This window comes from Copadichromis virginalis, linkage group LG16 (assembly GCF_057382275.1).
Source record: "Copadichromis virginalis isolate Kocher_CV1m ecotype Utaka linkage group LG16, C_Virginalis_male_GT1.1, whole genome shotgun sequence".
Classification (NCBI taxonomy): domain Eukaryota; kingdom Metazoa; phylum Chordata; class Actinopteri; order Cichliformes; family Cichlidae; genus Copadichromis; species Copadichromis virginalis.
Window position 1 is genome coordinate 40,981,950 of NC_140633.1, and position 22,411 is coordinate 41,004,360.

A 22,411-nucleotide genomic window follows, 5' to 3' on the forward strand; every position below is an offset into this window, starting at 1 on the left:
GCATTTTCTACTGGAGTTTGGCGGGAGTTACGTGACAATAGCGCAGCGCAGTGGTGTAATGTCAGTATTGCAGAAGACCGGCTGTTGGCACCAGAAGGAAAGCGAAGCATGTTTTTGTTATGGGCGGAGGGAGCCAGCTCGTATCAGTGGGCGGAGCTTGTCAGTCTGCAGACTAGTGATGTGCGATACCACTGATTCCCTTTCTGATCTGATACCAAGTAATATTGGTGGTATCGGCGATACTGATCCGATACTTTGTACAAAAACTTTTTTTACTGTATCTTTTATTGTATCTCAAATTATAGCATCATAATGACTACAGGACACCAGATTACTTGTTCTTATCGCTGAATAATGCAGAGTTCATCATATAGTAATAAAAAAACAGAAGTTGTGCCTATTTGAACACCTTGCCTGCCCGCAGCACTAAAGCACTCCGCGAGAGACGTCTGGCTCACCCTAGCAGCATCTGTCCCGCTCCTCCTCTTCAGTTCGCCTCAACATACCACACAAAGATCACTACTCTCCTCAGTGACAACAATACCTATGAAGCCTTAAAACGAGACCCCACAAGCAACTACAAAAAGAAAGTTATAGCTTGCCTTCAGGACCTTGAAAGAGACAAAAATCATTGACCGCCTCACATATCATATCACTTTATCCAGGGGATGCCATACCCTGCATTTATGGACTTCCTAAGATCCACAAGGAAGGGGTCCCACTCAGACCCATTGTCAGGAGCATAAACTCAGCCACTTACAACATCTCGAAACACCTTGCTACTAGTGATGTGACGTTCTGTATCGAGGCTTCGGAGCGTGTGTCGAGTAATGGAGGGGGCGTTTCCGCGAAGCGCGTATCGAGGCTTGCTTCATTTATGGGAGGAGCTGAAAATGATGACGTCCGAAGCCTCGCTGCCCGGCTGTACCACGTGACTGGTTCATGAAGCGGTTCGAACTTTGCCGCAAATAATCATTTTCCATACTGCCAGCATAAATATACACAGTATACTGCCATCACTACACTATAGGTGTTTTACACACTCCTTTTGTTGTTGACATTTACAGGCTGTGTGCAAAATGCCACACTCTTCAAATTCATGCCAGCTATTATTTTTACGTCCAGTAGGTGTCCTGCTAGAGCAAATGAAGCTTCATGAAGCTTCGCGTTGGGGTGAACCAATTGGATGAAAAGCTTCAGTGCTTCATGGGGCTTCATCTGCCCATCACTACTTGCTACCATCCTGCACCTCTTGTGGGGAACATCCCACACCACATCGAGAACTCCACCGACAACGTCCAGAAACTTACCCTGGATCCAGATGAAACCATGGTGTCCTTTGATGTAGTCTCCCTCTTCACTTGCATACCCACCACGGAGGGAATGGAGACCGTCAGCAAACAACTACAAGAAGACAGCTCGCATTAGCATAGCACTGTTAGCATGTTAGCTGTCCAACAGGAGTGAGACAAACATTAAATCACAAACATGACGATATTTAATACAAGAAATCATGATTAGATCTAAACAGCAGATATATATATTTAAATCAAACAGATAGCTTATTAAATGCTTCTTTTTACCTTTTAATCAAAGGTCCACACCTGAACCTGTGCTCAGGTGTTCCTCTAAAGCAGGGCTCTCAAGCTGTGGGCCACTGCTGGCACTACGGTGGCCCTGAGAGGCCAAACAGACTGCAACTTAAAAAAAACATCAGCAATAAGAAAAACACTGCAAAAGTACACAAAACACAATGGAAATAGGAAAAAACACAAGTGTTTCTGGGGAGACAATAACCCGACGGACCCGTTGCAGGAACCCAAAACACGGTAGGCGTGTTTTATCATGATTCATATCATACTGATGACGGATCTTTAGGCTAATAGTCAGGCTAACACTATTACCTCTCATCTTTTCTTTCCTCACAAAACAGATAGATCCCCCACTTCTTTCAATTCTTACTATATTTTGGTTCCTGTAACTGGTCCGTCGGGTTATTGTCTCCCCAGAAACACTTGTGTTTTTTCCTATTTCCGTTGTGTTTTGTGTGCTTTTGCAGCGTTTTTCCTACTGCTGGTGTTTTCTTAAGTTGGCGCCGTATGGCACTGTCGTCTCATTGGACGGCCACTTTAGTGTTCAAGTAGTACAAACAAAACAAAACAAGTAAACACCCACAAAGATTTCCTAAAATGTTTGGTTTTTTAAATTTCAAATATTGTATAAAAACACACACTTTTTTACCCCCCTCTTAACAAACTGAAGCCTTTCATTGAGTCACCAAATGAACACCTGGCAGCACTTCTGTTATCATTGTGTTCGTATTTAACAAAATAAAAGTGCAGACATAAGTGTACACATTAGTTGTGACTCTCACTGAGCTAACACACCCAATCCCTCAGCATGTTTGTGCTCTCTGCTCATGTTGCCTTCATATTCAATCATTTTTGGGTTTTTTAAATAACTTATTTTAACATTGCACTCAACAACAAACAAATCCCCCCTAACAAAAAAAAGTCAAACATCAAACTGCGTTATATTTTTTCATGTCAATGTACGGGCCACAAGTAGGGGTGATACGGGCCGCGAGTTTGAGACCCTCTAGACTCACACCAAGCTGGCCCAATCACATCTTTGAGAAAACTCCCCTTACAGGTGGGATTGGCCCTTCAGAAAAAGAGTGACAAATGAAATGGATGGAACTGTGGCAGATGATGAAGATGGGCCCACTGAGGAAGACCTGTAGAGGCTGTGTGCAGCTGAAGCTAACGGTGGACTGTTAGCCCATTAAATGAGAGGTGATGGTCCACGTCTCTACACTGGAACATCAGACCTGTATGGCTCCTCCTGCAGGTGTACCTGAGCAGTCCCTCCAGAGCCTGGCTCCGGGGCATGGGGTCCTGGGCGAGATCATTAGGTTATTTGTTTAACTGGACTTAGTCTAATCCCACATTCACATTCATATTTCCCACGGAGACTCATCAGTCTGGTCCTGGTCGTGTAAACCGCTCGTAACTCGCCCTGATATCCAGGGGTTACTTTATTCTGACAGTTAAATATTATAAAACAACACTGACGTGAAGGTTTGTTTTCTGTATGTGACAAACAACAAGCAACGGGCCACTGAATAACAAACTATATAAAAGTCATTAAATAGAGCACAGTCCCATTAACTTCACTGAATTATCATGTTTCAATCCACCTGAATGTAATAATTATCTGAATGGGAAAATCGGGAGGAAATCCTCAGATCACTGTGAAAATGCTCCATCATCTCCACACAATAAATCCAGACGAGCGTGTGTGTAGTGCTGAAATCATGCTTTATTAAATCAGTAATGCACAAATCTCAAGGAGGAGGAAACAATTCTACATCAACAGATCAATGAACTCAAAGTGCAGGGCGAGACTTAACTGCTTTCTCTTCACGGGACATGAAGTCCCTGTGGCGAACGAAGGAAACCCTGACTACTGACACGGTGAAACGACTAAAAGCTACAAACACTCAAACACACAAAGCATGTTGCTAACTGTCCTCCGAGAGACGGCGCTGCTTCTGCACAGAAGAGCCGGCTCTGACTTTCTCTTCACTTATTTGGCCAGGAGATGTTCTGTTTTCCAAAGCCAGGCCGGCCGTCCTGCGCCAGAAGCAGCGCTCTTCATTAAAATGATCTTAACGCTCCGAGTGCAGGCCGCTCACACTCGGAGCCGGTCATCAAATTGTGGTGGTACGACACAGTCGGTCTGAGCGCAAGGCCGTTTTGCGCTGCTTACACGAGGGTAATGAAAACAGCACTCGGGGTCTTACGCTCATGGTACAATTCATATGAAACTGTAATATCCCACGCTCAGGAGCGCGTCCAAAAAACAATAAAATAAAATAAAAAACGTTGTCCTTCTGTTTCTGATTTATAACGTCAGCAGGGAACCTCTCTACCTGCCGAGGCAATCTTAAAGACTTCAACTTACCGTTGAGGCACAGATTTTAGTTTCTTGGTTTCACAGGGTATTCGTTCCAGCGGAAACTTTCTCCTGTTCAAACATTTGTTCTTTTGTTTCAGTTAATATTATATTGTCATAAATAACAATGCATACATTTCCCATAACCGTTAAATTCGGCTATATACATTATGTACATGTCACAGAAACGTCTGTCAAAAATCCTAAGTCATAACTGTCCAATATGGCACATTTTATAACAACTTTAGACTTTAGTCTAGTTTGGCATAAATTAATGTCAAAAATAGTTCATATTTACAAGAACAGAAATCCAGATCTTTATCAAGTAGGATTATTGGTGCTGCGTCACTAAATAAAGAGGTTCTGGATGAGGGAAACGGGGGACGTGAATTGACTTTGTCTTCCTTTTTACATGGACCGAATGCGAATGTTGACGGTTGCAGAGTCGGAGCCGAGCTCGTTGGACAGTCTGAGGGTGTACGCTCCGGCATCAGCCTCCTTCACTGCAGAGATCACGAGGGTGGAGAGGTCAGTGGTATTCTCCACGTGGTATCGCTCATCCCCATTGGGGAGCGTCCGACCTGAGCGGACCCACTGGACAGAGGGTGTGGGGTCTCCAGAGAACATCCCCACTACGGTTAGAGACTTCCCCGGCTCTGCGCACACATCCTCTGGAAGAGCTTCGACCTTTGGTGGAGTGCCTGTTAGAGAAGAGAACGTTGGATGAAGACTCTGTTACGGTCAAAGGCTGTGTGAGAACAGCAGGCTGCTGGTGACGACCATGTGTTTGTCTTCCCTCGTATGTTGTTGCAAACATATCAGTGCAGATATTTGAATCATAAGCTGATGATAACAGTGAGAGGAGGAAAGGAGAAATGCCACAATGCTTTCACCATTACAGTTGCTGTCACACAGAAACTCATTCGGGTCCTGCTGTCTGAGTTTACATGCACATTTTGAAAGTCGTCTCACCTCTTTTAATCCCCGTGGTGAGGGCCTTCAGTGAGGACGAGGACTCGGCATGCGTATGAGCAGACATTTCCATCATCGTGCTCCTGGAGCTCATGGAAACCACCGACTCGGCCATCGTGGCTGACATGCTAGTCGCAGACATGCTCTCAAATGAAAACCCGGCAGCAGCAGAGCGGGAGCTGCTGCTGACACTGCTGGCCTGCATGGAAGCTGCTTCCATGTGAACTGAGGAGGCCATGAATCTTTTCTGCATGCTCACTGCAGTGTCAGTAGAAGCTCTTTGTTCTGCGATTATAATTTTTGTCGGTTCTTCAACAAGAGCTGTAAGGATGCAGATGACAAGCACATGGCTCATATCACAATGTGCACAGTTACTGCAAACCATTTGCGTACACTGAGTGTAAGCTGAGGATGCTCAAGTGCCTTGGATTTCCACTAAATAGTGACTTTGGTGCAGTCCAAGACTCATTAGCATACAAGCTGTGACACGGTGTCTGAAACGCAGCGGCGGTAACTTACTGAGGACGTTGAGGGACGCAGTTGCAGAGCACTGTCCAAACTGATTTTTGGCCTTTACTGTGTATTTCCCACTGTCTGCAACTGTGGCTTCACGTATCTCCAGAGTATACACATTCTTAGAGCGGCTCAGTTTCAAGTTTGATGTGACAGATATCTGCAAACAGTTAAGTAATTTAGAATTGGCTTAAAGACTAATTCAACTGGCTGATTTCCATAAATCTTCTGAAGAAAACACTCACAATCATGTTGTCTTTCAACCACTCCACTTCAGGAGAAGGCTCTCCTGCAATTTCACACATGAATTTCACATTTTGTCCTTCATTAACATTCTGGGACCTGGGCTGCACCAGAAAATGAGGCGCGTCTGATCGCTTGGTGGTGACCGTGGTGTTAAACTGACACCGGACCAGTCCTCGCTGTGTTTGCGCCTCACACGTGAGGATCCCCTGCTCATGCTCAGTCACCGTCCTGATGGTTAGGGTGTGGTCACTTCCAGATACTCCATATCTGTACTGCTCCGAGTTGGTCAGTTCAACCCCGTTTAGGATCCATCTGACGTCAGAGGCACCAGGGACGCTCGCCCTCAGTGTTAGAGACTGGCCCTCTGTGATCGACATCTGGCTGTGGGAGGTCTTCACCTCCTTTACAGAAGATGAGATTTCTTCATGGATCATTTCTCTTTTTACAACTTCCTCAGAGATTTCAGCTTTTGTTTTGGAGCTCTTTGAGCCTAGAAAAGACATAAGAAAGACATTATGTCAGGAAAGAGTTTAAACTAGGCGTGTCAAACTCATTTTACAGCCATCTCCACATGATAACGAAAAAGCTGCTGTGATAAAGAAAGAAATCTGTCAGCACGACTCTTTGGAGTTAAATGGGAGAACACGCATGAGGTTTAAGGCCTGGACCTTTTGTCCAACACAATGGAAAATGGCTGAGAATAAAAATGGGTATCACTTTACCCAGCTCCTAATTTTTAAAAATTCTGCAGTCGCCAATTTCACTGAAATGCAGACGTAATTTTGACACCTCTGGTTTAAACATTTGTAGGTGTACAAATCAGGTGTAGACTTACCTTGTACACTGACAGTACACATAGTTGAAACTGCTCCAGCGCTGTTTGTAGCAGTGCACTTGTACACCCCACTATCAGAGGCCTCCAATTCATAGATCTCGAGATGAGCTGAGCCAGAATCCTCAAATAATTCATACTTTCCACCTTGAGACAAAACCTGCCCATACAGAAAATATGACTGGATTTCTAAATAAGGTAAATATGATGCATTTCCCTCAAATATTATTAAAAACAAATTCTGGAATAGTTCAAGTGTTTGATTAGGTTACCTTTCCATCCTTCATCCACGAGATTGTAGGTGTGGGCTCTCCTGTCAACTTTACTGACAGCTTCACAGCAGAATCAGAGTACGCTGTGATGTCACTCAGCCCAACAGAGAAGGACGGCTTCTTTCCAAGAGGCGGTGACATCACTCTCTTTGGCTTGATTGGAGAAATCGCTCGTTCCTTCTGAGATGTGACTGGGGATTTGGGAGTAGGAGATTTTGGGGTTGGAGATTTGGGTGTTGGAGATTTTGGTGTTGGGGATTTTGGTGAGACTGGAGACTTCACTCTCTGTGGTGACTTGACTGGCTCAGGGGATTTCACCCTCTGGGGAGATTTGACCGGTTCAGGGGACTTTGCAAGAGGGGATTTAGCTTCTGGAGAAGTTATTCTGGGAGGGGCAACCACTTTCTCCTTTGACTCAGACTTCCGGATGGTCAGGGTGAAATGGGCTTCTTGTTTGCCTCCAGCGTTTTCGACTAAGAGAGTGTAGCTGCCTTCATCTGACATCTCAACAGAGGAGATCTCAAAGGAGGAGTTGTACTGAGTAGACACAATGTGGTGTCGGGCAGAGGGAGCAACAACTGCTCCTTCACGCAGCCAGCTTATAGAAGGTGCTGGTTCGCCATCCACATCACATTCAAATCTGGCAGTGTGTCCCTCCTCTAAAGTGAGGGACTGTGGCTTAGTCAGAATTTTGGCAGGGACACTGGGCTTCTCCTTTGGCTTCTCAACAACAGTAGTGGTCTCCTTCACAGTCTCAGTTACAGCTTCCGTTACTGATGTTTTAGAGGATGAGACGTGATATACCTCTGTTTTGGTCATCTCTGGCAGATGGGCAGATGGAGGCTCCTCATCTTTGCGAAGTGAAGAGAAGGCAGCGTATTCATCTGCTACATCTAGTGTGGCATAGTCAGAAGTCTCTCCTTTGGCATTCTTGCAAACCACACGGTAGGTGCCAGAATCTTCAGTCATACAGTTGATGATCTGGAGAGTCAGGACTCCACTGATGTTGGTCATGGTATATTTGCTGCTCCCATGGATTTGTTTTCCATTGTGGAACCACTTGACCTCAGGTTCAGGTTTGGCCTGGATATTCAGGGTAAATCTTGTGTTGGACCAATAAGGTACACGATGAGATCGCATCCTGACAGTAATCCGTGGGGGATGGTCAAGGCTGAAGGGTGCTTGTGTCACCACCTCAACCTTTCTCTCTACAGATCTTCTCTCTGATCTCAGAGCCTGCTTTCTCTCCTCATACCTGGACATGAAGTCAACCTTAGGGAGTGTCACATCTGTCTTGACAGCCTTTTCTGGGGTAGGGGATCTTTTCCTCACGGGCTCTGGGAGCTTTTTGATTGGTTTAGGGATATATTCTGAGGTAAAAGCTGTCAGGTGCTCAGATTCTGTGACTTCAGAGATTCTTGAAACAGCAACAGTGCTTTCCTTTTGTGAGATTCGTGTCTTCTCCTCAAACTCCATTCGTTTGAGTTCACTCTTGTAAGAGGTGATTCTCTGAGCAGTCGTGTGTGGCCGCAGCAGCTCCTGGTCCTCTCGTTCTTCATACACCCTCTGCTTTTGTCTTGGAGGTTTATAAGTTGTTTTGTCATGACGCTGGCGGAGATCAACAAAACTTGGGCCAGCCTCATATTTGGATGGAATTCTGTAGGAATCATATCTGTGAACTTCTTCTTCCTCTTCATCGTCACCGTAGGTCCTTCTAGGAGATGAGGGACGCAGGGCAGACAACTCAAAGCGAACTGGACTAAGGCTAGGTGGAGAAGCGGAGTAGCCAAGCTCCAGTTCTTCCTCCAGACGAAGCCTCTCCTCCTCAGTTCTCTTCATGGACAGATACTCATTCACAGGAAGCAGCAGCTCCTCATCTGACAGGTCACCTAGAGACCTCCTCCTGATTCTGTGGTAGGTCTCCATCTCAGGAGAAGGAGTGCGATGCCTTGCTGGCCTCACAGTCTCCAAGTCATCCTGAGTCATAGATGAAATGCGCCACTTTGGCTTATATTGGTCCTTAATCCTGATTGGTACCTCATAGAACTGCTCCCACCGAGACAGACGGATACGCTTCATCCTTTTCTGTGGGATTTTCTCCATTGGCTCAGGGAATTCATACTGATCCCGCAATTTCTTATACCATTTCATGTCAGAAAGAGGTTTGAAGTGTTTTATTTCTACATCTTCTTCAAGAACAGCTGGGTTAACGATACGAGGTGTGGGGACAACATAGGGCATACGCAGTCTCTTCTCATCTGCTCTCTTCTTCCTCTCCTCTTTCTCTTTCTGTATCTCAGCTTCAGTCTTCTCACCCTTCTTAGTTGTAACAGCAGGTTTAAACATGGTGGCGGCTTCCCTGACAGCTTCTACTGCTGCAGGTGGTAGGGGGGTGACAACAGTGCCAGCCAAAATCTGAGAGAGCCTAACTTTTTTGTCTAATTCTTCCTTTCTGGCAATCTTTTGCTTCTCCTTTTCACTGGGCTCATATTCCTTCTTTACATGAGCGGTGCGCTCCACTTTCAGTGTGGCCTGGCAACTGGCGGATCCAGCAGAGTTGGTAGCAGTAACTCTGTACACACCAGAATCCTCAGGAAGAGTGTCCTTCACATGAAGAATGTAGTAATCCAGGCCCTCATGGACAACCTCGATGGATGGTCCAAAGGCTAAAGGCGTGCCATCCTTCTCCCATTTCAGTGATGGACGACCAGATACTCTGATCTCAAAACGTATGTCCTGGCCCTCCTTACAATCGATATTTGCAAGCACACGTTTAAACATGGGCCTCAGGGTGAGATCTGCTGGTTTAGGTCGAGGAACAACAGTGAGACGAGCCTTGCAACTGTCATCCCCATACCTGTTACGGGCCACAACGCTGTACTCTGCATCATCTTCGGTCTCCACATTGTGGATAATCAGCTGGTACAAGCCCTTGTCACTGATGAAAGTGTATTTCCTTTCATCATGTCCAGGGATAAGCTTTTGTCCAGATTTGTGCCAGATGACACGAGGCTCAGGGTGCACAGTAATGGTAACACCAAAGCGCACATCCTCACCCATATAAGCTGTATGGTTGACCAGAGGAAGTGTAAACTCTGGTGGCTTCTGAAGCATTCTGGCAGTATCTACTCTGCGCTTTGTTCTCTTAACCACACGGGCAGTGAAGAAATCGCGGTAAGACCTAACACTGCTGATAAACAGCTCAGCGTAGGCACTGTCCTCACCATACTCATTTACAACCTTGCATCTGTACGTGCCATCATCTGCTCTTGTGACCTTATTGATGGTGATTACTGCCAGACCATCTTCATATTCAATTTCATACTTGTCACTAGCTTCAAGTTGCTTGACACCACAGTACCATGTTACTTCAGTAGTGCTATCATAGTTGTCAATGTTGCAAATGAACTTCACGTTGTCACCCTCATTCACCACTGCGTGGCCAATCTGCCCTGCAAGAGGACCATGTTCAAATGGTGCAATTTTCACCTTAGCAACAAAGACGCCACGCTGAGACCTAATGGAACCCCCGCTAGCCACACGGGCACCAGAGACAACAGTGTTCCACTCTTTCCTCACCATTGTCTGGCAGTATCTCTTGTGCCTGCCAGTTGGGATTGCTCTGGCACTGATCTCCTCTGCAGGTTTGGTGAGCCAAGGATGTGCCAGTGCCTCAGCTGCAGTCATCCGATGCTTACGCTCCTTTGTCATTAAGCGGTCTGTGAAGTCTAGTGCTTCGACACTGACTTGCTTGAAGGATTCATCATCATAGCTGTAGGCTGCACTGGAAATGTTGTCGATCGTCTGTTGGTTGGTTTCAGCTGTGAACGGATTAAGGCCACTGAGAAGCACATAGGCGAGAACACCAACCGACCACATGTCAGTGACTGTGCTAACCATGTCACACTGGTGGATCTCAGGGGCAGCATACTCTGCTGTGGTATATTGAATCTTGATTTGGTCTCCAGGAGTCAGGTGTCTGGACTGTCCCAGCTCAATAATCTTCACATTCGAGCTGGTTCTAGTAGTGTATATAATATTCTCAGGTCTGATATCAAAGTGTCCATAACTCTGAGTGTGAAGGAACTCAAGAGCTGAGCAGACTTGCCTGATGTAGTTAACAATTTCACGCTCATTAAGTTCAAACTCTGCTATACTGAGGCGCTCAAATATGTCAACACCTGAGATGAAATCATAGATCATCACCAGCTCCTCCGGGCTGTCGAAGGACTCGTGGAGGAGAAGGTAATTGGCATGTCTGGCCAAATTCAGTGTTGCAATTTCTTTCTTTACTAATGTCTGATCAGCACCTCTCACTTTGACAAATTTAGCCATGTAAGTCTTTTCAGAGCTAATTTCAACACAGCGGTGGACAATGCCGAACTGCCCTCTGCCCAATTCCTCTGCAATGGCAAATTTGTTGTGCAGATTCTTGGCATCAGAGTGTGGAGCCTTGCTCCTGGGGACATATCCTGTATCATCAACCTCCCTGTCATAGAGCAGAACTCGGGATTTGTCCTCTTTTGTCATGACAGGTCCACTTGACTCAGATGGGGCACTCTGTCCAAACTTGTTTTCAGCAATAATTCTGAACTGATAGCTCGTTCCGCCAAACAGATTGGTAACTGTGTAATGGGTGTCACGGGACTGGGCAACACGCTGCCACCTCTCAGCTGTGGTGGGGCACTTCTCAATGATATAGCTGATGACCTTACTGCCACCATCATTTGCTGGTGCCACCCAGTTCAGTGTCACAGAGTCTCTCGCGACATCACTGGCTTTGACACCACGTGGAGGATCAGGCACATCAGCTACATCCAGCTCAACTGTTTGCTGGTCAATGCCAAATCTGTTCTTGGCACAGACGATGTAAAAACCAGCGTCCTTCTTCTCCACTCCATTGGGAAACACCAAAGAAGTGAATGATCTGGTGACAATGACCTGGTAGTGTCCATTGCTGTCAATTAGATCTTGTCCTTTTTGCCATGTGATGACAGGATCTGGTTTTCCACTGAAAGGAATCTTGATATTAACCACCTCTCCACGCAGGGCAGGGATGGCTTCCTTGTCCTTCAGATTCTTTGGCAGGTTGATCTTGGCAGGAACTAGAAATCAGGAAAAAGTTGTTTGAGATTTCATGATATATATGAATCTAAATAGCTCTTATAATTACATTGTTTTTTGTTTTTTACATTTCATAGTTATTTTTTTGTGTAAGACAGCATTTCGGAGCTTACTTTCAACATCCAGAGAGACAGTGGCACAGATGGAGCCTCCCTGGTTGGTGGCCCTAATCTGGTAAACAGTGGAGTCTTCCTCGTCAGCCTCTGTGATGACCAGCTGGTGGTAACCTCCCTTAAACTCCTGGATCTTGATCTTCTTTCCATCAGAATGGACCTCTTTTCCTCGTCTGAACCATTTAATTACAGGCTTGGGCTGTCCTGTAATCTTACACACAAGGGTAGCATTGCTCTTGTACTTGACACTCATGTTCCTCAGCTCCTCCTTAAAGGCAGGAGCACGGATCTCGACAGCTGCGGCTGGAATGATGGGAGTGGTCTCCTCGCTATAGTCACTTTGCCCTCCAAGATTCTCGCATTTGACACGGAAGATGTGCTCAACACCCTCGGTCAGGCGCTTCACAGAAAAGACTGTTTGTTTGATTTCATCTGTGGTCACTGGAGTCCATTCAGTCCATTCCCGCCTGTCCTTTTTGTTCTTCTTCTCCAGGTAGTAGCTCTTGATCTTGGATCCACCATCACTGAGAGGGGGTTTCCAGGAAACCACGCAGGAATCCTTAGTAATTCCAGAAACAACTGGTGATAGAGGTGGCGATGGTCTCTCTGTGAAAGGAGTATATATTTATGAAACCACTGTCAGTATTTCGCATCTCTGTATATGTGACCCATTGTGAAATATTGCCTTTTATTAAACATACCCAGCTGACTCTTGATGAGGATCGGGCAAGTGAGCTCCAGTGGCTCGCTGTTGCCATAGCGATTCTGGGCATAGACCCGGAAGAAGTATCCAGCACTCTCGATGAGGTTGGGCACACGGCAGGATGTGCCATTGATGGATGACGACACCAGTTCCCACTCTGAGCCCTCCCTGTCCTCACGCTTCTCCACAATATAGTTCGTAATCATGCAGCCACCGTCATCTTTGGGAGGCTTCCAGCTGATGATCACTGAGTTCTTCAGCAGGGCATCCAGAACAATGGGACCCTGAGGTATATCAGGTTTGTCTAGGAATAGAGGTATGATATATTTACAAATTGGATAATTTCACGCTTACAAATGTATGCATTGCTGCACTTTCCTTCCCACTGTCGCCAAAGTGCTTGCTTGTAGGGGGTCATACAATTGTTGGGTTTTTCTATGTATGTATTATTGTAGGGTCTACCCTACAATATAAAGCACCTTGAGGCGACTGTTGTTGTGATTTGGTGCTGTGGGAATAAAACTGAATTGAATTTCTGGAGGTAATTAACATAGAACATACCGTAGATTTCAACACTGAATGCGGTGTCAGCTCGGCCAAAGTGGTTGTGCAGTCTTATTCTGTATTTGCCTCCATGGACTCTGCGCTGCACGTTCTTGATGACCAGATGTGTGTAGTGCTCAGTGGTCTCAATGCTTATATCTTCTGTGTTTTCCAGAGTCTTTGCCCCATGCAGCCACATGATCTTTGGCTCAGGACGGCCAATGTAAACAGCATGGATACGCAGAGTAGTTCCGAGGCCAGCAAAATGGATTTCCTTCAGTGGGTAGTCAGGGTGGAATGATGGCGCCGCCTCCAAAACCAACATGCCTGTGGTCTCTGCTTCTCCAGCGTCATTGATGGCCTTGCAGGTGTATTCGCCTTCATCTTCCTGCTGGTCAGTCATAATTGACAGGGAGTGGTTGCGGCCGTCAGAGCTCATCTCGTACTTGCGAGACTCGATAATTTCCTTGCCTGCATGATACCACTTTATTTCAGGAACGGGTCTTCCAATAATCTGGCACTTCATAACTGCAGGCTGGCCAAGTTTGGCAGTTACTTCATCCATTTCTTTTCTCAGGCTTGGTTTAGTTTCAGCTGGAAAAACAAACCAAAGAAGCATATTTATAAAAAAATAAACAGCATACTCTATATATGGTAAGTCTGTCTAAATATGTCTTTTTCATACTGGTTATTTTTTTTGTAATAGTATTGTATTGAATTATAACATTATAACTTATAACCATACCCATGGATATGGTCTGTACCAGTGTGCATACATTGTATATAGTGGTATATCACCAGTTGCCAAATAGGAATGTTTCTAGGTATTATCCCTGTAAATAAATATAAATTTAATAATAAATATATTCTTAGGTACTCACAAGTCAGCTTGGTTTTGATACATGTGGCAGTCCTACGAGGCCTGCTCATTCCCGTCTCATTCTCAGCAAACACCCTGAATTCATATTCTGTGGCCTCAGCTAGTCCACGTGCCGTGAACTCCTTTTCCTTAAGTCTCTCCTTGTTACACTTTTTCCAGGTGCTCTCTGTGGACTTCCTGTATTCCACCCAATAGCCCAGGACCTCCTTTCCACCATCACACTCTGGAGCTTGCCAGCGGATTGTTATGTTGTTGTTACTCACGTTCACTGTGTCAATTTCACCTGGTTGACTGGGCTTGTCTGAAAGGAGAGAAAAGGGTGAGCCTATTTAATGTTTTTTTCTCTTTTTAAAACACAGCGAGAGAGCCCACCTACCTACTTCAATATACTGACAAGATCAAGTAATCGATTGTACAACTGCAACTCATTACACTGATTACATAAGTTTACATAAGATTGTAATGTAATGTAATTTAAACACATCTGTTTAAAATCCCTCAGCGACCTAGTGCATTTCACTTCTAACATTGGTTGCCAAAGACCAATCACGGGTTAGTGGTAGGGTTTATGCTAGCTCAAGGCCCCCTCATGTTTCTAAAATGTGTGCTTATTGGGAATACCTAAATGCAAAAGCTTTCACAAAAAAATGTAATGCCAAAATGTGTGAAATTCCAGACGAAAGTTACCCACTTCTAGTTTCTGAAAATTTGCATGTGGCAGAAACAAACCCCAAACCTAACAAAAACTTTTAAGGACATGAGACTCACCGAATGGATCTTTGCATGTGACTGGGTCCGACACAGGACCTGCCTCACTCTCGCCTATGTCATTGACAGCAACAATGCGGAACTGGTAGTCCGTATCTGGGGTGAGTCCAGGTAGAGTAAACATGGTGGAGGTTATCTTGGCCTCGTGACGGGACCATGTTTCAGCAGACACCACCTTGTACTCAACAAAGTAACCAGTGATAGCAGATCCTCCATCATCCTTTGGTCTGGACCATGCAAGTGCCACTGAGCTCTTGGTGACATCCATAATCTCTGGTGGGGTAGTTGAAGGCTCAGGGGAACCTGATTTGAAAGATGGGGAATTTTTTTATTGTTTCTGAATACAAGCCTGAAGGGTTTGAAAAAAACAAAAAACAAAACAAGGAGTACTTACAGAGAGGAGTCATGGGTACCAGTGGCTGTTCAGACTTCAGGGATGCACTGATACCAAATGAGTTTTCAGCTGTGACCTTGAAGTGATACTCTGTTCCCTCCTTCAGGCCCTTAACAAGCAACTGAGTTTCAGTCACTCTACAGTCTACAGTATACCAGGCATTTCTGGTTGCCTCACGTCTTTCCACAATATAACCAAGGATTTCTGAGCCACCGTCATCAATAGGTGCCTTCCAGGACAGCCTGACAGAGTTGGCCTGAATCTCCTCAAAGACTATTGGTCCCTCTGGAGCACTTGGTCTGCCAATGACCTTCACCTTGATTTGGACTTTCTTCTTGCCAACCTTATTCTCCAGCAGGAGATCATAGACACCAGAGTCACTCCTCTCAGCTCCCTTGATTACAAGCTCACTGGCATCTTCAGTGGAGGCAATCATAGCCCTGGCAGACACTAAACCGCCATCCTTTGACCACTTGCAGGTTGGCTGAGGTTTACCTTTAATGGGTACAGATAATCTAAGCACTCCTCCGTAGCGGACCACGTACAGATCTTTGTATTTCAGCTCCAGGTCATATTCAGGAGATTCTGGAAAATATTGATACCAAAAGTTAGGTCCATTCTGTACTAGTTTTAGTTGTACACACATCATCTTGGAGAAAGTCTGTTTGTTCTTACCAAGCATCTCAGTCACAGTAACTGTTCCAGGCACTTCAGCGGGCTCTCCAGAGCCACCAGCATTGCAGGCCATCACACGGAATTTGAACTGCTCTCCTTGTGGCATGTTGGTCAGAGTGTACTCACAAATTAGAGATGGTGTGGTGTTGCATTTGATCCAGGCCATAGTGCCCACCTTCTGCATCTCAATCAGGTAACCATCTACCCTAGCGTCTCCCTCATCATCAGGAGGACTCCAAGCCAGTGACACAGAGGACTTTGTGGTATCAGTGATCCTTGGATTCTGAGGACAGCCAGGTGGATCTGGTTGGGGAACAGAACAATATCAGTATGTAGTCTGTTGCTCTTTTGTGACTTTCAATGTCAAGAGTCATGTCACACACATATGTCTAAAATTCTAGATTTATATCAAAATGTTGTCTTACCAATGGGATCTGTTGCCACTGCTGGTTTAGATGGCAGACTTGGCTTGCTAAGTCCTCTGGCATTGATGGCAGTGATTCTGTGTTCGTACTCAAGACCCTCGATCAGCTCAGTAGACCGGTATCTAGTCATGGTTACGGGGTTCTTGTTGGCACGCACCCATCTATCAGCCCTGACTTCTTTCCGTTCAATGATGTAACCAGAAACTTCAAGGCCACCATCCTCATCTGGCGGCTCCCAAGCCACAGTCATACCATCACGAGAAACATCGAAAACAACTGGACGTCCAGGTGGTCCAGGAACATCTGACGAGGGAAGGGAAAACATGTTACCACTGTTACCATCATATGTATCAACCAAATATAATATTTAAGGGAATGATAGCGGTCTTACTCTTCATGCTTCTGCAGGTGACAATCTCAGACTGCAGGAATTCTCCAGTGCCGTAATGATTCACAGCAGCTGCACGGAAGACATACTCATCTCCCTCGATCAGGTTATCAAATTTAAACATTGGTCGGCTGACAGAGTCAGAGACAGGCACCCAACCAGGTCTGTGGGCATCACGCTGCTCCACCACATAGCCACTGATGGGAGCTCCACCATCTCTGATTGGAGGATCCCAACTGCAAGTGACGGTGGTGGCATCAATCTCGTCAAACCTGATGGGTCCCTTTGGCTCATCAGGTTTAGCTAGTAAATAAAGTTTCATAAAATTAAACGTTACACTCACCTGAATGTACGTAAAGCTAAATGTTAATATTACCTATACCACTGCCAATACAGAAATAGCTAGACTTGACTTGGTAGCAAAAATATAAGCAATACTAAATCAGGGTTGGTTTCTTACAGAGAATGACGACTTTGATGAACTCAGTGATGACACCAACAGCATTCTTCACCTCCAGGGTGTAGTCACCAGTGTCATCGATGGTGGTGTCAGACATCGTCAGTTTGGTGAACTTGCCAGTACTCTTGATCTTGACACGGTCTGTGATTTTTATCTTGTTGTCACCAAAGTACCAGGAGCAAACAGGAGGAGGTCTGCCGATGATAGGCAGGTCCAGATCCAGGGTCTTGCCAGCCAGCACATTGACAACCTTCTGAGGAATGCCAGAGAAGTCCACTACTGGCATTACTGGAAGGGAGAGATTAAAATATAGTTAGGAAAAAGTGTAAAGTGAACAACAACTTTGTGAGTTTTTGTCAATTTTTCTTTGCCTTAAGCTGTAAAAACATTTTAACTGCAAGTAGTACAAGTTGGCTTTGTTTGTTACCTCTCTGTTCCTGTACAGTGACAGCTGCAACAAGTTCTTTGGGTTCACTGGCTCCTCGGCTGTTGATGGCTCTGATTCTGAACAAGTACTGCTCCTTCTCATTCAGCTTCTCAATGGTGTGCTCAAAGTCTGTGAGCTTCAATGTAGCCACCTTCATCCATTTGTCGGTACCAAACTTGCAGGCTTCAATGACATAACCTATCAGTCTGCTGCCACCATCATGTTCCGGTTTCTCCCAGCCCAGGGTGACAGTGCTCTTGGTGACATCGATCACTTCCAATTTTTGTGGTGGCAGAGGCACCTCGCAAACCAGGATGACATCTGGTGTCTCACAGGGCTCTCCAATACCATAGATGTTCTCAGGGAGAACACGGAAATAATACAGCATGCCCTCCATCAGGCCATCGATCTTGTAAGATGTTTTACTGCACTTGGCTGTGACTGTTTTGTAGGCTCTCATGGACGCTTCACGCCTCTCAATGATGTAATTGTTGACAGGAGCACCGCCATCCACAGTTGGAGCATCCCAAGAGATGGTTGCAGACTCCTTGGTCAGTTCCTTCATTTTGATTGGCCCAGTTGGTCCAGGAGTATCTAAAGAAAAGCACATACTTTACTCAAAAGGCCAGTTCATAAAAGTTTCTGTAACACATTAAAAAAAATCCATTCAACCTACCATAAACCTTGACCAAAATGCTGACTTCCTGTTTCCCGGCAGAGTTCTCCGCCACCAGAGTGTACCTGCCAGCATCGTAGCGGTTGACTTTGTCAATAATGAGAGTGGTGGAAGTGTTGGTGACCTCAATGAAGCCTCTGTTGTGGAGGTCAACACCAGGCTTGCTCCACGTTATTGTAGGAGCAGGACGACCAGTGACACGAACAAATAAGCGAAGGGAGCCACTGGACCGCAAGCAGATAGTTTTCTTAAGGTCATCGTGGAGCTCGAAGTCAGGAGTTTCTGTGTGAGGTGACAATGATAGGTTTGTAATCTTGGTGATAAAGTAATGTCAAAGTTACCATATCTGGAAAGACTTGCAAATAAACTGTAGTGGAAGAAGAAATGGCACAACAAAATCAAATGCAAATGCATTTAAGTTTATGCTTTTCTAAAGTTTTACTTACCAATTCTCTCCACTGGCTCGGTCTCAGCACATGGGTCACTGAAGTCTCCTGTACCATTAATGTTAATGCCGGCCACTCTGAAGCAGTACTTCTTGCCTGCTGAAAGTCCGGTTACTACATACTCTGTGGTACGCAGGGTCTTTTCATGGGCCTTCTTCCATTCTTCTGCTCCCACTTCCTTCATCTCTAGAATATAGCCAATCACATCAGCTCCTCCATCCTCTACGGGTCGGGACCAGGCCAGGCTGATGCTGTCAGCGTGTGTGTCAGTGATACGAGGAATAGAAGGAGGAGCAGGGGTACCTGAAGGAACAGCATAAAAAGATATAGTAGAGATATCATGATGCATTCACTGATAATTCAATATAAATGGATAAAAATGTGGAAGTTTTTGTTACTGAACAAACTCGACTTACATGTTGGCACTCTGCAGACAACATATAGAGAAACCTCGCTGGGCTCACTTTCTCCAGCCTTGTTGATGGCCGTCACTCTGAACTGGTAGATGTTGCCTTCAGTCAAACCGGACACTTTCAGCGTGGTGTCTAAGTGAGCACCATCTCTGTTCACCTTCACCCAGCGAGCACTCTTTCTCTCACGTCTCTCGACTAAGTAATGGATCAATGGGCTACCTCCATCGCTCTCTGGTTTCAGCCACTCAATGGTGGCAAAGTCCTTTCCTGATGCCAGGATCTCTGGAGCACCAGGAGGAGATGGCACAGCTGCAGGAGAGATGACAGGTGATGCAGAGTTAATTTACAAAGAATCTAGAGTAACTATTGTTGCAAATCAAAATACATCAAAAACCTTTTGATTATATGGAGGCACAAACCTGACAGCTTCTGTATCTCCATTTACTTTTGTTTAGCGTAAGAAAAAAGAAATACTTCTGGGACAGGAAAATGAAACAGACTTCCCTCTTTCAGTGGTGGGATGCATTAATACCATAAAAATGATTGCACTATCTAGTATCTCAACATTTTTCAGTTATCAGTTCAGCATTCCTCAGTGCTTTCCAACAACTACAGTGGACATTTAAGCCTGCACCCTGTTACAACATAGGCATAGTTGTTTAGGACTCCACTGCACAGCAAAAACATCACACAGCTCCTTAAACTGTCGGGACATTTACTGTCCTTCTTTAAGAAGCTGGGTTTTTAACTTCACACCATCCAGCAAAACTTGAATGGTGCATTTTCAGATGTATTCTGGGTAGACTGGGAGGTGAAGTGTGAATAAAAGTTTGAAAAATACCAAAACTATCACCTTGAATGGTCAGCATACTCTAATGTAATTCAGTGTTCACAGACTGTATTTTTCCCACTATTTGAGATTAAATTACTTCTCGCCTCGTTTGCCAAATGTTTAACAGCATCTGTATCTCACACTTTATGATGCCAGGGCATTTTCTGACCCACACTGTTCAATCCTGGAAATCTGAAACAGACCTAATGTGGGTGAAGGAATTAGGAAATGTATTACAGATAGTCTTTGTCAAACAAAGAAAATCTGGTTACCGATCACCAGTCTGATTGAAAACTTGAAATGAATGTGTATTGGTACTACCAGTACTTGTGGGTTTCTCTTGTAGTTTTTTGTGTAACATTTAAAAAAGCAGCGCTCGGATTGTACGATGATGTCAGTAACTAACTAGGTATTGTTTCATAAGGATGTGGCTGTTATACTTACTAAAGGTGTTTCTGGCGACCATGGGCTCTGACTGGAGATAGACTCCAGGCCCGTACTTGTTGACTCCCCGCACCCTGAACAGGTACTCTGTGTTTTTCATCAGCCCGGTGATGTTGCAGGTCAGTTCCTTGCATTCGGCATGCATTATTACCCAGTTAAGTCTGTTTGTGTCACGCCTCTCCACAATGTAGTGAGAGACGTCATCACCACCATCTTCAAGAGGAGGCTTCCAGCTCAGAGTGCAGGATTCCTCTGTTATCTTACTGATCTCAATGCTGCCCTCACAAACTCCAGGTGTGTCTGAAAGAAAGCCAGATGTACGAATGCTTAGATGCTAGGATGTTCAAAATGAACACGTCCAGTGTAATTTGTGAATGCATTAAAATAAATGGTTAAAAATAAAAAGCCACTCACCAAGCACTTTGACATTGACTTCTGCAGTTTTGGTTCCACTTACGTTCCTGACTGTGAGGATGTATTTTCCAGTGTCATCTCTGTCACAGAATTTGATGATGGCCATGGCTCTAGTCGGGGTATACTGCAAGTGGTACTTTTCACACAAGTCCAGCTCTCTGTTACCCTTGGACCAAGAAGCCTTAGGATCAGGTCTTCCACCCACTGCAGCATCCAGAACCAGGTCTGAACCAGCCCGGACCATCACAGTTTCAGAGAGCAGCTTGCTGTCAAGCTGGGCCTTTGGAGGCTCTGTCAAGTGGTTATGAAGTACAGGGTTTTGAAACTTTGTTTAAACTGAATTGACATGTCTTGAAAATATTTTGGTCTTGGTTTGGTTGTCTTGATGCATGCTCAATCATCCAGGTAAGTAAATCCCCAAAAGTTGATTCTGTTCATCTGGACGTTTTCAGTAGGAGAAACGTTTTGTCTTATAAACAGTACATTTGCATAATGGCTGAAACTAGCACCACTGAGTCAAATGTACTGGTTATAAGATTGGGGAAACCTGCAGTCAGCTGAGACTGAAGGAGTCACCTGGATGAGTGACAAAATGTTTCTCCCACTGAAAACGTCCAGATGAACAGAATCAACTTTTGGGGACTCGGTTTGATTGCTTACACTGATTTAGCAGAAAACACAAGTTTCATTTTACTGTGAATTTATTTTGTGGCATGTTGATGAAACTGTGTCATGGTCTCAAATCTTACCAAAGTCAGTTTTGCACTGCACAGAGCCGGTGGACTCAGAGGGTCTGCTGAAGACCTGGTTGGCATTCTTGGCAATAACCCTGAACTCGTAGGGCTCTCCCTCTCCCAGCGCAGTAACAGTATAGAAGTTGTCAGTCACGTTGGTGTAGTTACACTTCAGCCAGCGGCCCTCGCCAGTCAACGTGTATGGCTTGCGTTCAATGATGTAGCCCACAATTGGACTGCCACCGTCATACAGTGGAGACGACCACTTCAGGGATACTGTGGTCCTTGTTACGTTGGTGACTTCAGGCTTACCCGGTGGATCTAAACAACAAATCAACAATGTTTGTCAGACATTTTTGTCTAAAAACATATTAATTTAGTAACTCTTCATGGTGTGATACTAAACTCACCAACAGGGTTTTGAGCAACTGCTCCCTTTGAGGCCTCACTAGCTTTGCTCAGTCCAGCACTGTTCATGGCATAAACCCTGAACTGATATTCCAGGCCTTCCACCAGACCTTCCACCTTGTAAGAGCACTCAAAGCAAGGGATCTTGTTCTCCCTCACCCACAGGATATTGTTCCTTTCCTTCTTCTCAATCCAGTAACCAGTCACCTTGCTTCCACCATCATGGTAGGGCTCCTCCCATTGCAGTGTCATTGTATTAGCAGTGACATTAAAGATTATAGGCTTTGTCGGTGGACCTGCAGGTGCTGTGATCAGAAATTAGGTATTGCTGTTTTATTCAAGTTCAACATAA

General features: G+C 45.1%; 1 protein-coding gene across 19 annotated transcripts in view; it reads right to left on the minus strand.

Moving 5' to 3' along the window:
• Window positions 1-3,303: 3,303 nt before the first annotated feature.
• Window positions 3,304-22,411, minus strand: part of LOC146691423 (titin-like) — a 175,371-nt gene continuing 156,263 nt past the window's right edge. For 18 of the 19 annotated variants that reach the window (XM_085434860.1, XM_085434849.1, XM_085434859.1 and 15 more), the window contains 24 exons: window positions 22,062-22,364; window positions 21,667-21,972; window positions 20,918-21,208; window positions 20,504-20,803; window positions 19,231-19,536; window positions 18,815-19,117; window positions 18,369-18,650; window positions 17,693-18,286; window positions 17,266-17,553; window positions 16,809-17,108; window positions 16,418-16,720; window positions 15,993-16,295; window positions 15,318-15,902; window positions 14,924-15,226; window positions 14,157-14,456; window positions 13,294-13,869; window positions 12,731-13,036; window positions 12,030-12,635; window positions 6,793-11,897; window positions 6,524-6,680; window positions 5,688-6,178; window positions 5,449-5,602; window positions 4,930-5,250; window positions 3,304-4,658 (listed from right to left, as the gene is read on the minus strand). In XM_085434860.1, coding sequence (XP_085290986.1) covers window positions 4,366-4,658; window positions 4,930-5,250; window positions 5,449-5,602; window positions 5,688-6,178; window positions 6,524-6,680; window positions 6,793-11,897; window positions 12,030-12,635; window positions 12,731-13,036; window positions 13,294-13,869; window positions 14,157-14,456; window positions 14,924-15,226; window positions 15,318-15,902; window positions 15,993-16,295; window positions 16,418-16,720; window positions 16,809-17,108; window positions 17,266-17,553; window positions 17,693-18,286; window positions 18,369-18,650; window positions 18,815-19,117; window positions 19,231-19,536; window positions 20,504-20,803; window positions 20,918-21,208; window positions 21,667-21,972; window positions 22,062-22,364 — 13,076 coding nt within the window. In that variant the 3' untranslated portion in view covers window positions 3,304-4,365. The remainder of the gene's footprint in view (window positions 4,659-4,929; window positions 5,251-5,448; window positions 5,603-5,687; window positions 6,179-6,523; window positions 6,681-6,792; window positions 11,898-12,029; window positions 12,636-12,730; window positions 13,037-13,293; window positions 13,870-14,156; window positions 14,457-14,923; window positions 15,227-15,317; window positions 15,903-15,992; window positions 16,296-16,417; window positions 16,721-16,808; window positions 17,109-17,265; window positions 17,554-17,692; window positions 18,287-18,368; window positions 18,651-18,814; window positions 19,118-19,230; window positions 19,537-20,503; window positions 20,804-20,917; window positions 21,209-21,666; window positions 21,973-22,061; window positions 22,365-22,411) is intronic. The other variant, XM_085434843.1, reaches the window with a different exon arrangement.